The 15204-nt window shown below is 37.9% G+C and overlaps 1 protein-coding gene across 1 annotated transcript; it reads left to right on the forward strand.

Moving 5' to 3' along the window:
- Positions 1 to 635: 635 nt before the first annotated feature.
- On the forward strand, positions 636 to 11460 carry LOC139975931 (dopamine beta-hydroxylase-like). Its single transcript, XM_071984226.1, has 13 exons — positions 636 to 1085; positions 1670 to 1828; positions 2589 to 2768; positions 3513 to 3593; positions 4753 to 4926; positions 5645 to 5747; positions 6240 to 6403; positions 6735 to 6878; positions 7563 to 7601; positions 8145 to 8204; positions 8914 to 9044; positions 10357 to 10519; positions 10898 to 11460. Exons 1-13 carry the CDS (start codon positions 717 to 719, stop codon positions 10907 to 10909), a joined length of 1779 nt encoding a protein of 592 aa, XP_071840327.1. The 5' UTR covers positions 636 to 716; the 3' UTR covers positions 10910 to 11460.
- Positions 11461 to 15204: the final 3744 nt, after the last annotated feature.

The following is a 15204-nucleotide window of genomic DNA, read 5'->3' on the forward strand; positions in this document are numbered from 1 at the left end:
ATTAGGTTGTTTTTGTCCCCTAAAAAAATCATACCTTTTTTTAATTCCCTAACCCCCCTCTGCCCCCCCCCCCTCGCCACCACAGTCTACCCGTATCATATCGTCGGCATATCTTCTGTCTTTCAGTTGCTACGCGATGAAGCCATGCACTCACGCCACAAGATAATTACTATTTAAAGCATAAAGCGTTCCTTTAATTCATACGTGTAGCAGTATAGGCTACTACGTGATGTCCTTCCGTATAATGAAAAGAGAGAGACTAAGAGGAAAGAAGCTCTTTAAGGTATCATACGTCATCTGTAGGATAAATGATATACGTTAGTGCGGTTGTAAACAAAGAGAAGATACGTCAATGATACTTGAAACAGTCGGAAAAATCTAAATTAGGATTCTCTTTCTCTTTTGAAATGTACTCTGTCGAACTTCTTTGAAGTAGTGATGAATTGTATAGCTTCCTGCTTATCTCTCAAAGTTACCGTTCTGTTTTTATTAGCAACAGTTCTTTCTACTTATTGGATTTTACAAACACACACGCCGAGAAAGAATTGATAAAGGATTCAGTTCAAATCTTGAAACTAAACTGTGAGGTTTTTATATTTCGCATTTCTGATTCCACAGTTTCATAAAAATCATATTATGCTTTAGGACCTGTGAAAATACGACCGACTTATCATTCTCAGTTTTGTTCCTTTATACTATCATAACTTGTTTTGAAAATGAGGTGGAACCTACTTTCATTTCTGATTTGGGAATATTTGTTATTCTCTTGTGTGATGCCCACTATATCATTCAAAGTCTCATCAGAGTGGAGAAGAAATTCTCCATCTGGTTCGGAGGAGAGCATCTCAGAATCCGAGCGTTCGAAGACTTTTCCTTTCTACTCCTCTTTCTCTTTGCTTCGAGGTGATGTTGTTCTTTATTGGAATCTGAACTATGACGAAACAATCTCTTTTAAAATTCGGGCAGAAATTACCGGAAATATGAAATCAGAAGGATTTCTTGGGTTTGGGTTCTCTCCTCGTGGTAAAGAAGATCGAGATGTTGTCATGGTAACATGGACAGAAGATAGACCAATCGAAATTGCTGTACGTATATTGTTCAAATATTCATGCATCTTTAATACGATTTTTCTTGTTTTCTGCAATATGATGGAATGGAGGTTAACTTACATGAAAGGTCATCAAAATTGTCTCCCAAGAAAAATATAAAATCTGCTAAACTGTAATCAAAATTACTTTCAAGCAGGTTCTGATATTTCAGCAATATTTCTCAGACATTGTGGAGTATTAAAATTCAGATAGGCCTAATATGATACGTTCCAGTATAATGTTAATTGTATGCTGCCAGTTATAAGGGATAATCATTTACATGGTTACAGTCTCAATATAACTGGACAGTACATAGATTCAGTTGAATGATTTCGTGCCCATGCTCTCTCTATAGTGTTGGCGAAAAAAGTGTAACAGTATATATTTGTTTAAACCATAATATGTCCAACCGAATCTCACCAGAAACATTTTGGTTTAGCTAATTCGTAAAAGCTGATTGGTAGTTAACATAATCCTTCTAAAAGTAATGACATCCTATCCAGGGGGGGGGGGGGGGAAAGAAATTTCCCAGTTTGACGTGTTGAGATACTATACCAGTTGTCACATTGTTCTCTCCAAAGGATGCATTTACTAATGAGGAAGGAATTCTTCTGCCAGATGAACGATGTGACTACCACATGGAGAGCTCAAATATTCTATACGAAGATGGCGACGTTTTCTTGGAAATAGATATAACACGATATTTCAACACGAAAGATCCAGAAGATTATCAAATTGAAGCAAGTATAATTTTTTTTGGACTGACAGTGCATGTACCCTTAGTTACATGACAAATCTAAGAGACTTCTTGTTGTTTCCCAGTCGTTAAACGTTGTTGCTATTTTGTTAGTTCTCGTTGTTCATTGTTTATTCTTAAAGAGTTACATTGGTTTTTCGGTCTCTCACCGAATAATTTACAAGCTCCTGTTAATTACCTACAAATCGTCGAATGGTTTGGCTTCCTCTTTAATCTTTGACATGCTCCTGACATACACTACAACACGACGTCTTCGCTTCAGTAACATGATTTACTCCAAGAACATCGGCCTAAATATACATGGGGTGACAGATCGTTCGAAGTAGCTACTCCTCGCCTCTGCATGGAATGGATATACCACTATGGAACTTAGATGTTGTGCTTCCCTCACTTCGTTAAAAAAAAATCTGGAAACTCATCTTATGCGTCAAGCATTCATCAATGTTAACCAATAATTATTTTGTTCATTCCTTTTTGCTTTCTTTTTTCTCTTTCTCTCCCACGCAGCCTTGAGCACCCTTCCGGGTGGATATGCGCGCATTATAAATCACCGTTATTATTATTATGATAATATTGTCGTTTTTCAGTTCGTAGGCCCATTGTTGATGTTGTCAACCTTTCACTTGTTGATGCTGTCAACTTTCCAGTTCCCATTGTTGATGTTTCTTTCTGTTGATGTTGTTTTCTTTGTTGCTTTTAATTGTTGCTGTTGTTGATCGAGACTAATCTTAATTTCCTCGCAGTGGGGAACAACTTGGACATTTTTCATGCTAGATCATGAAATGCCAGAGTTTTACAGAAAACTGAACCTCGAGACCATGGACGTCGTTGAAAGACCTTTGTCATTGTTGAAAAGTAACCAGTACCAGTATGAACCCAACCTACCCCCAGACACAAAACTGAGGGAGTTTACTGTAAACAAAGTAAGTACTCGATACGACAGTGTGCGCATATAGGGGTGGACAAATGTATGTCGGGCGGGGGGGGGGGGCCAGACCGGGCCGAGTATAAGGGTGGAAGTTAGCGGTAGCTGGGTTATATATTACATATATCAGCGGATTAATGGAACTACTAAATCGATATTTCGCTAGAGCATTGTGTTTCGTGCACGCATAGAACATAGGGAGAGAAGCCAATGTCAAACTAAGAGGTTTGGACTAACGTGTTGACGGAGACAATCGTACAGAGGTATGTGTGTGTGTGTGGAAGCGGAGGGGGGTGGGGAAGAAATGAATGTATATATATAGGCTATGATGTAACATAAGTATGATGCCTGCCTTGTCCGGACTCTGTTACAAAAGCAACGTTAATTTAAACAGGACCTCGAGTTTTAAACTCGTACATGCTTAGAGTTCGTTCCTTCTTTGATCAAACTTTCATTTCAAATGATCAATAAAAAAAAAACTTCAAGCTGTGTCTCTGCCAACATGTATAATGATTAAGGAAAACTGTATATTCTACTGTCAATATTGTAACAACTTTAAAGAATGAACATTCGTCATAGGATTAGTCTAAAGAAAATGATACAAACATTTAATAATTTTTTTTTATTAGGTTAAGCTACTGCCAAAATCAGTACGTTGTTACGCCAAGTCTGAATGAAGCTCTGGTTTTTATACCAATTTTCTGCAAAGTCATGTATTCCGTTATTTTCTTCTTTTTCTAAGTTTCAAATTCCTGTCGACGATACTACGTACTGGTGCCAAACATTTCGGTTCGATCTGCAGGAGAAAGTCCACGGTATTAAGGTATTTATCATCTATTATGCGTCTTTAATATGTTATCCTTTTTTTTATATTTTTTATATTTTTTTATTTTTTAATATGTTATCCTTCATGAACCTTCTACATATTGCGTAAGTTCCTTTATTATTCTATCGTTCTTAAGAATAAGCGTCATCATCATTCTCACTTCTGATTGGTTGTCATTTTGTATGACGTCAGCTACGATACAGGTAAGCTTATCGCTCATAGCGTATCGACAGAGTGATATTCATTTCCCTATAATGCGACATAGCATATGATTTCTGTTTTGTTGTACAAAACCAATTGAATCCATGCACACAAACCAAAATAAACATGGAGTTTCATAAACCCAGGTATATTTACTATTAGTGATATCGATAGAATACTGTGCCATATGCCAAATGTGTTTTCCTTACATCCCAATAGTTGTAAATCCCCTCTGTTGCTCTGACGCCACAGGTGATCATTCACAGGAGAGGGGTGGGGAGGGGAGGGGTGGAGAGGGGTGGGAGGGTGGGGAGGAAGCCAAACAGATGCAAGCCTAGATTAGGAGCTTCGTTAGACTGTATACTATATGCACTCTGTGACACGAGCAATGAGACTAAACTATGAAACTCATTTCCGTCTTTTTATGCAATTGTTTCAAATTGTACATTTTAAATGATTTTATTCCGTATTTTTTATATGATTTTAAGAAGGAAAAAATGTAACAAACGCCAATGTGCAAATCTGCTTAGTCAATATACCCCTTTCTGTGTTAAATTGAATCATGAAAGAAACATGCAAGGCAGAAAGAGGTACACCTCTCATGGCACCCGACTGATTCTCGTTGTGGTCAGGATAACAATGGTGGATGCAGGGAGTTGTTATTTCCATAACAACTCCCTGGTGGATGTTGGTAAACGTTGATCCACGATAGTTATGGTGTTGTATATAACTTCGTCACACATGTTATGAATACTATCGTGGATCAACGTTACCAATATCCACCATAGTTATCGTGACCACAACGAGAACCGGGTGCTCAAGACAAAATGTTGAGCCAAATGAATTATGACGTCATCGTCATCAAATCCCGAATTCTGTTTATACACGTATAGTTGCACTAGAAATGGAGAGCAATATAGTGTTTATATCAAGTAACATATCTGTCTCTTTCCAGTACGAATCTCTTATTACTCCTGGTAATGAGATGATTGTGCATCATATGGAGTTATATCATTGTGAGGTTCCTCCAGATAACAAAATTCCCGATTACAGTGGACCCTGTCCGGAAAAGCCAAAACAACTTAATGTTTGCTCTAAGGTGATCGCTGCTTGGGCTATGGGAGCAGAGGTATAACACACTTATTTCTTTCTCGTTATATGTACACAGGTAAAAGTAAATACCATTGACTGATCCAGCTTTGTATTTTTAAGAGGGGCGAGGCGGAGGGGAGCGAGGCAAGTTTCGGTCAATATGGAAATTACTACCGAAATAGCAGTGCATACGGATACTTATAGATAACATATTAGTAATGCGCGAAGCGTGCTCAAAATGTGTTCACTGTATACCATTATGATCTGCATCATGTATGTGTTGATAATATTTAGTCCGAACCCTCCCCCCCTCCCCTCCACCTCCCCAGAATTCCATCATTTCTGTTATGGTCGGAGCCTTCACCCTACTCACCAGATATTTTCACGTTTAACTCTGAAAACCATGAGACAGATTCTCATCATATCTATATTTGTCAAGATTCCCCCCCCCCCCCTCTCATTTCTTGCCCAACTGAATATTATTATGACGACATAATAGTCCTTTTAATTTCCGAGGTTGCGAAGTGTTTATGAAAATAAAGTGACTGTATGCTAAATTTGAACACTTTAACACCTTTTATACACTTTTATGTCTGACTAACTATAGATTGGTTAAAAAGGTCTTAAGAAACCGGTTACTAACATGAGCGGTTATATACTTATATTGTTTATCGAATCTATAAAATTACAAAAAGGTTGCACTCAAGTATATATGGAACCTCTTGCCTTTCAATCTTTCTACCTTTATTTTAAAGCCTCTGGTCTATCCCATTGAAGCCGGTGTACCGTTGGGTGGTTCTGCCTGGTCAAAACATCTTATGATTGAGGTGCATTATAACAACCCACATAAACTGTCAGGTAAGTTGTTAACATGTACACTATCGAGAAAGGTTCTGAGGCGGTGGTGGGGAAGGGGGGGGGGGTGGAGTAAAATCACCGAAGAAATATGGAGAGGAAAGGGTCGTTGGAGGTTGAGCCATCGCATCGGTTGAATTCATGGCGATGACACCGTCAGCTACAGACGAAAAAAATTAATGACTATAATGTCGTGTCGTAAAGTTGTATATTTCTGCTCATGTGTTGTCCCTATTTTCTTCTTCGCTTTACAGTTTATTTCTTACAGCAATACTTTGTTCATTTTCATTATCGTATAGCTAATAAAAAATAGTCAACTTTATGCATGAAATGATTGAAAGAATGATTACCGTACAGAAAAAGAAAAAAATCAGCGCCAGGGGGTATAGATTTTAATACAATAACTGTAACCTTTGAATCGACATTTTCTTTCAATTCTGGTTACACACATCTATTGGGTTGTCCAGGTTTCACACCGGTAATTTTTCTATTCAGGTCTCATCGATAATTCCGGTATTCGGTATTACTATACTAAGACCCTTAGACGGTTTGATATCGGGGTGTTGGAAGTCGGTGTGACGTACTCTCCAAACCTTGTCATCCCTCCACAAGAAGAAGACTTCGAATGGAATGGTCTCTGCCTTCCTTCGTGCACAAGTGTAAGTATAACATTTCCCTTATGATGATGCGCATAGTTACATAGCCTAACGTTCTATCCGGATGTGGGAGAGGGTGGAAAGGGGGGGGGGGAGAGAAGCGGGAAGACCGAGGTGGTGGAGCGGTCACGTACCGTCTGTCATCATTAACCCCTCCCATTAAATAAAAAAGTGCTCGCTCAGCCAACTAGATTAGATGAGATTAGATAAGTTTAGATAATATTAGTTTGATGGACGGACACGGTACGGACAGATGGACGGATGGATGGATCCATCCATCCATTTAGACAATTCAATTCACTTACATGTTAACTTTTTCATATTTTGTATACAGGGTTTACCAACTGAAGGAATCCAAGTTTTTGCATCTCAACTCCATGCTCACCTCAGTGGACATGAAATCAAGACAAAGCATTTTCGAGGAGACGTGGAATTACCACTTTTAGACAAAGATCCCCATTACACAACATTTTTCCAGGTGAAGATTCATAATCCTACATGGGTGGGGGAGGGGGGAGGGATGGGGTCAACAATATATATTTAGAGGGCGGTGTTTATATATATGTCACAGAGAACTTGTAATAGTCTTTATAAATGTAATCAAATAGGCTTCTCTTACTTCATATATACTTAAATTGACTCAGAACTTTGCTAGGGCGAGGCTAAGCTTTTACCGAGTCATGACGCACAGTGGCTCATAGCAAGGAAATATGTGTGAGGGGAGGTAAGAGGAGGAATTGAAGGTAAGGAAACGACTTTGCATAATTCTAAATCATTAATAACAAACGAGTGTGTGTTATTTTTTATTAGTAATTAGTTGTTTTACATAGTTCACGACACTTTCGCTTATACTTAAATATGATTACACCCTATAATTACCGTGTTACTTGCACTGCATTTAAAACAGTTTTGCAAGTTTATCGGATTTAAGAACAAACCACCAAAGTTATCTTCCAGAAAAATTTAAGTGTGGGCGATCGTGCAGCAGAAAGATAAATCGGTGAAATGGACAACCAAGGGCAATATATTTATATGTAAATAAAACTGTTCTTACAACTTTAACAACATATGTCAAGTATCGTTTCAGTACATCTTATTTTTGGGTCGTCAATTATTTACAGTGATGCTATACTACAAATACTATACCTTCTTGATTTTACAGGACATACGCTTGCTGCCGGATAATGTTTTGATTCTCCCGGTAAGAGCTAATTTATTGGTCTAGTTGAACGCTCCTGAGTATCTTCGAATAGCCTAAGTAGGAGAGTAACAAAAATCCACAAAGTATATTTTTTGAAATTTTTAGCAATGTGTTAGCATGCTAAACATTGAGTGGATAAAGGCGGTGGCATTTGAAGTAATGAGGCTTAGCAATCGGGAGGTTCCGGGTTCGATACCCGGCTGGGTCATAGTAAGGTGGGTTTTTCATCCACGACCAATCTACGGTTTTCCCATTTGAAATGACTTTCTTAATTGAAAAGATTCCCAAATTTGAGTTAAAATGTTGAATTGGAAGCCACCCGACGTGTAAGTTGTAATCCATAAGCCCTTGCGGGTTTCTCCCACAGTTGTGGTCGCTTAATCGTCGTAAAAATAACTGATGATAATTATAATATTATCCAGAAAGAAAAAAAAGAGAGAATACGCTGCAAAAACGATTGCATCGTACAGGTTTTACATAACATGACCATATTATGCATTACAAGTCCAATTACTTTTAATTTTATATTTCATTGGCATGCAGGGCGACACTTTGGTAACCACATGTCGATTTAATACAGAGGACAGAGTCAATGTAACATTGGTAAGTACAAGACGTGTGCACCCTGTAGCATATATAACCATGGTTATAAACGGTGATTCCTATAACCCGTAAAATAACGTCCTAATGTTTTTCTACTGGCAAATGTAAAAGTACGTCGCTCCACCGGAATCCTGGCTGCCGGTAAATTTCGGTAAAATTACACTTTTTTTACAGTGCAGTATTTAACTTATAGAGGCAGGAAAAGTCAACCAAAGTCGATTGGCAATACTGATAAAGCAGACATGTTGTGTTGGGCTATCAACTCCCTGCATGGGTCAGTGGAAAGGTCGTATAACGGGGAATAAAAATAAGGGTTAAAATGTGTAACTGAAGGTAATTTCTACAGTGAACGAATGTCCTGGTATAAAACAGTTACATCCCATCGTACATTATGAAGACGGTCGTCGGAGTTGGGTGCATGTGTGTGTAGGGGAGGGGTGAGGGGTGGGGGTTGGTGGGGTGTTAGAGCGGATGAAAAACAATTAAATGAGAGACTAACGCTGCAATGTGTCCTCAACCGTGGATATACGCCAAGGCTGCAGCAAGGGGTTATGTGAAACCATTGTGATCGGTATAGATTCAACTCCATAATACACGGTAAATTAGCTTTGTCCAGTATAGGGCAGCAGTTTTTCTAGTAAAAAACCAAAACAAAACAGATTAATTTAATGTTAAATACCTTCAATATTATCAATGCTGTCAATTTTAGGGAGGTTACGGTATTCTGGATGAGATGTGCGTGAATTACCTGCACTATTACCCTAAGACGGATCTAGAAGTCTGCAAGAGTACCGTATCACAAGATGCTTTGAATTTCTTCTTCGAGGAAACTACTGTCAGGTGAGAAACATGATGGATGATAAAAGGCATATAGGGCGCAAACGGGTATACGTCCAGGTGGACTATTTAAGTTTTTGACTGATGAAAGAAGAACATAAGTCTAAGCATTCCAGGCACATAGCCAAGGGGGGGGGGCGAAGGGGGCAGCCGCCCCCCCCCCCCTTGAGCATATTTTTAAAATTTTTTTGTTAATGTTTTTATGATATCGCTATAGTAATTTCAAAACAGAAAATGCTAAGATGCATCTTACAAGGCATGGGAAGTGCCATTTCCAGCGATCTGGGAGGCATTTTCAGCCAAAATTTTCTTGTACGCTTCGCGCCAATTATGGTGGCGCTACGCTTAGATAGTTTGCAATGCCGTATCTACGGCTCTGATAGTTTGCCTACATTTTCGCCCCTCCCTTGGCAAATTCCTGGCTACGCGCCTGAAGCATTCTGGTGAATTTTGACAACTTTGCATCGAAGTGAACTTGAAACAAACAGCTGCGATATCATAGAATCCCACTGACAAATGTGTTTTTATTAATTTCTTCAAAAATTTATATTTTATTTTCAACTTTAAAATTATGATGCATCTCAATACGCAATACCACAGATAACTCTATAGCAGATAACTTCACATGCATCCCCTATCTACACGACCCGGGTAAACCCTCTCTATACAAACCAAGATCAGACCAAGTAATATAGTGATAAATTAGGCGACACAACATACTTTTTCTTGTCAGTGTTCAATTATATATTACACCATATACCTATATTTGCTTCAAATTCATGTATATAAGATTCAAAATTGTGACAAATTCAACTATCAGAGATCAGTAAACAGCATATTGGGACGGATGGTGGGGTGAAAGGGGAGGGCGAGGAAGTCTGAGTCATTTGTCCTCTTCAATACTCCACCGGGACTGACGCTCAATTGACACATTTTAAATATTGTCTAATGATAATAGCATCGAATGAGAAAACATTTCAAGTAAGCCCGAAATTCTTTATTATATTGAATACATTTTCAAGTATAGAAGTTCTTTCTTTCGGGCTCTAAAAATAGGCTTTTATGTCATTTAATTTTGCTAAATTATCTAAAATGGTCCTTCTCTCATCATAAGATAAAATTCACAAAATAGCATGCAATTTTCAGCCCAGATTACTATAATAGGTAAAATAAGCTAGGGACTCTCACGACGTAACTAAACATCTGCAGCGACACTGCAGTTTATAATAAGCTGTAACAACATTTTGTGTGTGTGTGTGTAACACGTGATATAGCAATTCACAGCTCTATAACATTTTCACTATACATTTCACAGTTTTCGAGGTAGCAACAGCCAACATGACATACAAAGAAAATCAACTGTAGAGCTGTTTTCAACTGTTGATTGGTCAGATATGACCAAATCTCTATGGAGAGAAATTGCCAATGTTGGCCCGATGGTGGAGGAATGCTTAGCATCAAATGGGAAAGCATTTCAAGTGAGAATACTCTATTTTGTTTTTGTTCCTTCCAATGTCTTGAAAATCTAATCGCATTCGACAGAGCTGCCTATTTTTTTTATATATATATATTTTTTTAGATATTGACAAGGTTGCTAATATGAATATTATTTATTGATTTGTCGAATCATGGAAAGATTTCAAACATCTTTTTGTTATTGATTTTCTTTTTTTGGTTGGCCTTAAAATGGGCCTACAATAATTTGGATTAATCTACAGTAACATTTATATGACGTCATTGTAGAAGACACGAATGATTTGAATATTCAAACATTCTTCTCGATAGGATCGTGTAATTATTCAACGCCAATAAATTAAATTCTTTTGTGCCTTACTACATTTTTGTTTCTCCAACAGCATGATAATTGACGAAACATGGAAAACTGCATGCGGAAAGTGCAGGGGATGACGTTACCACATGCGTTGTCATACATGTAAAGCGATTATGTTATGTAATGGATCACCGTGACTTAAAATTCATGCAGACGTTTACATCTTATATAGTGTCAGTTGTCGCTGTTACGGTATTGCCTGCCAGACAAGAATGTTGTAAACTAAAATAAAACTAAAAATCAAGATAATACCCATAACATAGACGGATTAATATTGGTATCAACGAATAAATACTAAACAACTCATCTCTTAAAATCTGATATTCATGTCACACTCTGTATGTGTTTTGCTTTACACAGTAAGACATGCATGTTTTTTATAGTATCATTAGTGATTGTTATGGATGAATGGTCTATGTGTAATGTAATGTATTAATGTATTAATAATTGTGACGTCACACGAACGTATTGGACATTCTGATATTGGTCGATTCGACCATCGTAAAGCTGACCACTTAGAAATGCTTTCGTAGTAACTAGAGAGTATTATAATGTGACGAATTATATATATATATATATATATATATATATATATATATATATATATATATATATATATATATATATATATATATATATATATATATATATATATAGAGAGAGAGGTTTTGAACCTCTGGACATACAATCAACGTCCGCAGCCTAGTGGTTAGGGTGTCCGAATATAAAGCGGGAGGCCCGGACTCGAATCCCAGTGGAGGCTGGAAGTTTTTTCACTGTTCTGGATTTTCCAACTCACAACGATTCCAATTATATATATATTCATTTGCCTTTGTCGTTTACCTCCATTTCATTAACATAAAGTATGTTCAAGGTATCACTATCGAGATCCGGCTTTAGGAATCACAAATGATTTCGAGTTGGTAAGCATCATGTTTGATCTCTAGAGTAAGGCATATATGTCACCAAAACAGAACTAGTATTGTTCGATACAGGTAAAAAACGCCTACAGTAGATCTAATTACGACCTTCCTTACCGGTTACGAACCTCTGGACATACAATCAGCGTCCATGGCCTAGTGGTTAGGGTGTCCGTATACAAAGCGGGAGGCCCGGGTTCGAATCCCGGTGGAGGCTTGAAGTTTTTTCACTGTCCTGAATTTTCCAACTCACTACACATAAGTAAAGTTAACATGTGTTCCAAGCATTAATAGTAAACAGTTGGGGAGTTTGGAAGGAAACCCGTAACTAGACTTAACTAAGTGTCACACGTCAATCAACAACAAATATTAATCTGTTCAGCATGCATGCATGTTTCAGTGACGTCAATAAACTCATTCATGTTTTGACATTTTAAGACCCGTGGACCTTATCATTCATCTGATTCATTGTATATCTTCCAACTTCCAAGCGATCGTTTTTATTGATGCTGACGTCACGAGCAACCTGATTGGCTGAAAACTATGTAATGGCAAAATCGCCCGGGTATCTATCAGTGCTGCACATTCCGAGTACTACACTTATGGCGGGCCATCAGTCCCTAATCGTAGGGAAACAACATATACCAATTTCCTTGGACTTATACCAGTTTCTAGCAGCTTTAATTGACTTCTACCGATTTAAATTGACATAATCATCGATTTAAGCTGCTATGATGTCGATTTAAATTGACTTACACCAGTTTAATTCGACATATCATCGATTTAAATCGACATATGCCAATTTCAATCGATGATAAGTAAAATAAATCGGTATGTCTCAATTTAAATCGACATCTAGACACTGGTATATAAGTCGAAGAAAATTGGTATATATGTCGATTTAAATCGGTCTATGTCGATTCCCCACGATTTGAGACTGATGGCCCGCCAAAGTGTTAGCCTACACATGGAACGAAGCGCCTTGTTGCGTTAGTAGCTCCATGATTACACCAAAAAGTTAATTCTCAACAATCTTCGGAAGACTTTCTTAAGAAGAACCTTGCTCTTCGACGATCTTTCCACACATTAAGTCGATGGGACTTAATGTGTGGTAAAATAGTAAAATCCCATTGACTTTGCACGGAGGTTGTTCACGAACATCACGGATCATGCTCTCGACTTGTAATCATAGGCCTATACAGTGAAGGCATCCAAGGGCGGCGGAACCGGGGGGGGGGGGGGGCACAGGGGGCACGTGCCCCCCTTTTCCTCAGGTTAAAAATGTGCCCTTTTTTCTACATAAAAATTGTACTCTTGATCACCTTATTAGGTCAGCGATATTTCAGTAAGAGATCTAATCCTCATTTAGAAGTATTAATGAATTTCTGTGGGTCAAACTCAAATGTTTACTACCACAAGGTTTCTAACATTCCGGTGAGTGCCATTCATAGGGGTAGGAGCCCAGTTTGATTGGGGGGGGGGGCTTGCCCGGAAAATATTACCAAATTTTTTTCAACGTGTTAATGTCAATATCATATAGACATGCATCGGTTGTTACATCGCATGCCAATAACATACAATCGTTTACCGTCTTATTACCCTTCCATATTGGATAGAATTATTGGGGAAGTCGTTACAATAATAATGATAATAATTAGATCAGGTTAACCATTGAAAAACACATTGCAAATTATTTTTCTTTCAGTAGGTGCAAGGGACGAAATAACTGGGTTCGCATAGCAATTTGCTACCCAAGAATTGCCAGTAGCTAATCAATATTACTTTTGATTAGCAAAAGATGCAGTACCTGCTAATGCTAATTGCTATTTCCAAGAATTGTCGAGCAATTATTGCTAATCAATTCTCTAAAACTATTTCGTCCCTTGAGGTGCCCGAAAAATTCTCAGCATATTGCCCGAATTTTCACAAACATTTTTGGTTTGAGGGCTGCAGCCCCCAGCCCCCCCCCCCCCGCCTCCTACGCCTATGGTGCCATTATGCATATTCAATTTGCCAAAAAAAATTCTAATGCATTTCCAAAAATGCATTGCTATATTACATTGTGACTTTGTAATAAGCGGAAGCCATTTATAGCCTACTATTAATAATGAATATAGTTTTAATATCCCATAACCTACCCCATCCTTTCGTATTTTGACATAGTTCATTTGCTTTCATGCATGTATCGATCGCGTGTGCAGGGACTTTATAATGATTTCACCTAATTTTGTCTCGAAGAAAAATTGTTTCCCAATTTGCACATATTGCAGTGCTAGTATGCAGTTTTTCCTTGAAGGGGGGGGGGGGGGCGTTGATGGCGTGATGTGTATACGCAAATAAGATAATACAATAAGAGTTATATTGGGTACTAAATATCAGGTTGCATCAGTCCAATCGAATTTCTGAAAAGTGCCCTTCGACGTCGGTGCCCCCCCCCCCCCCAGATTAAAAGTGCTTCCGCCGCCCTTGAAGGCATCACTCATAATACCATGATCACAGGAAATTGGTTGAACTTGTACAGTACGTTATGTGCCTTATAAGCATTCATAACCATGTTGTGTTAAATATATTCATTTCTAAATGAATTTAAAATGTTTGTTGAACATCGATATCACGACGGCTTGGATGCGCAAAGTCGAATATAGTACTAAGGGCCCAAGTAGACTAGGCTAGGCCCTAACAATAAACATGCATGTGGAAATCCCCAAGATGAGCCCTAAATACTACAATATACGAAACTTTTTAAAAAGTTGTATTTAACAAGCAGCCTATTGCGAGTTGGCGCTACTTATAAAATACATACTAAGGATAATGACACAAGACCCCGTTAGAGGTTCAATGCAGAAAATCAAAAACCACACTTCAAGATTATCAGTCATTTTGGTGAAAACATATTCGCCGACAAAGCATGGAACTGCTTAGTTCGTTAGGCTTAACTGTGCCATATTCTAACAACGAGTGTTATGTTCGTTAACACCAAAAAGTGAAGACTTGTTTTTGTTTCGTGTCAGAATATACCAAGACACATTCGACAGAGTTTTAAAGCTTCAATGCTAGTCAAGTGTATTAGTCATAATTACAAAGTACAACCTGGCAATGGTCAGTGCAAACCAAACCCAGCATGAAACAGTACAAAACGATGAAAAACAATAATAATTCTGTATATATGGTTACTGAGTCGTCTTGAAGACATGCATTGAAATGTAGGCTAAAACATTAACTACTGAAGGGATGAACATAAATAAACTACCTTCTTTTCATGTTGAAGTGACTTAAAATTAATTCTTGGAGATAGCTTGGCAATTCTTTTCCACGCTAACTGATTATTTTACTACCTTGATCACACTTTTCCATCAAATGAACATTCATGAATAACCAAATAATGAAGTTGAATCAGTCCTCGATATATTTT

Source organism: Apostichopus japonicus, chromosome 11, assembly GCF_037975245.1.
Source record: "Apostichopus japonicus isolate 1M-3 chromosome 11, ASM3797524v1, whole genome shotgun sequence".
NCBI lineage: Eukaryota > Metazoa > Echinodermata > Holothuroidea > Aspidochirotida > Stichopodidae > Apostichopus > Apostichopus japonicus.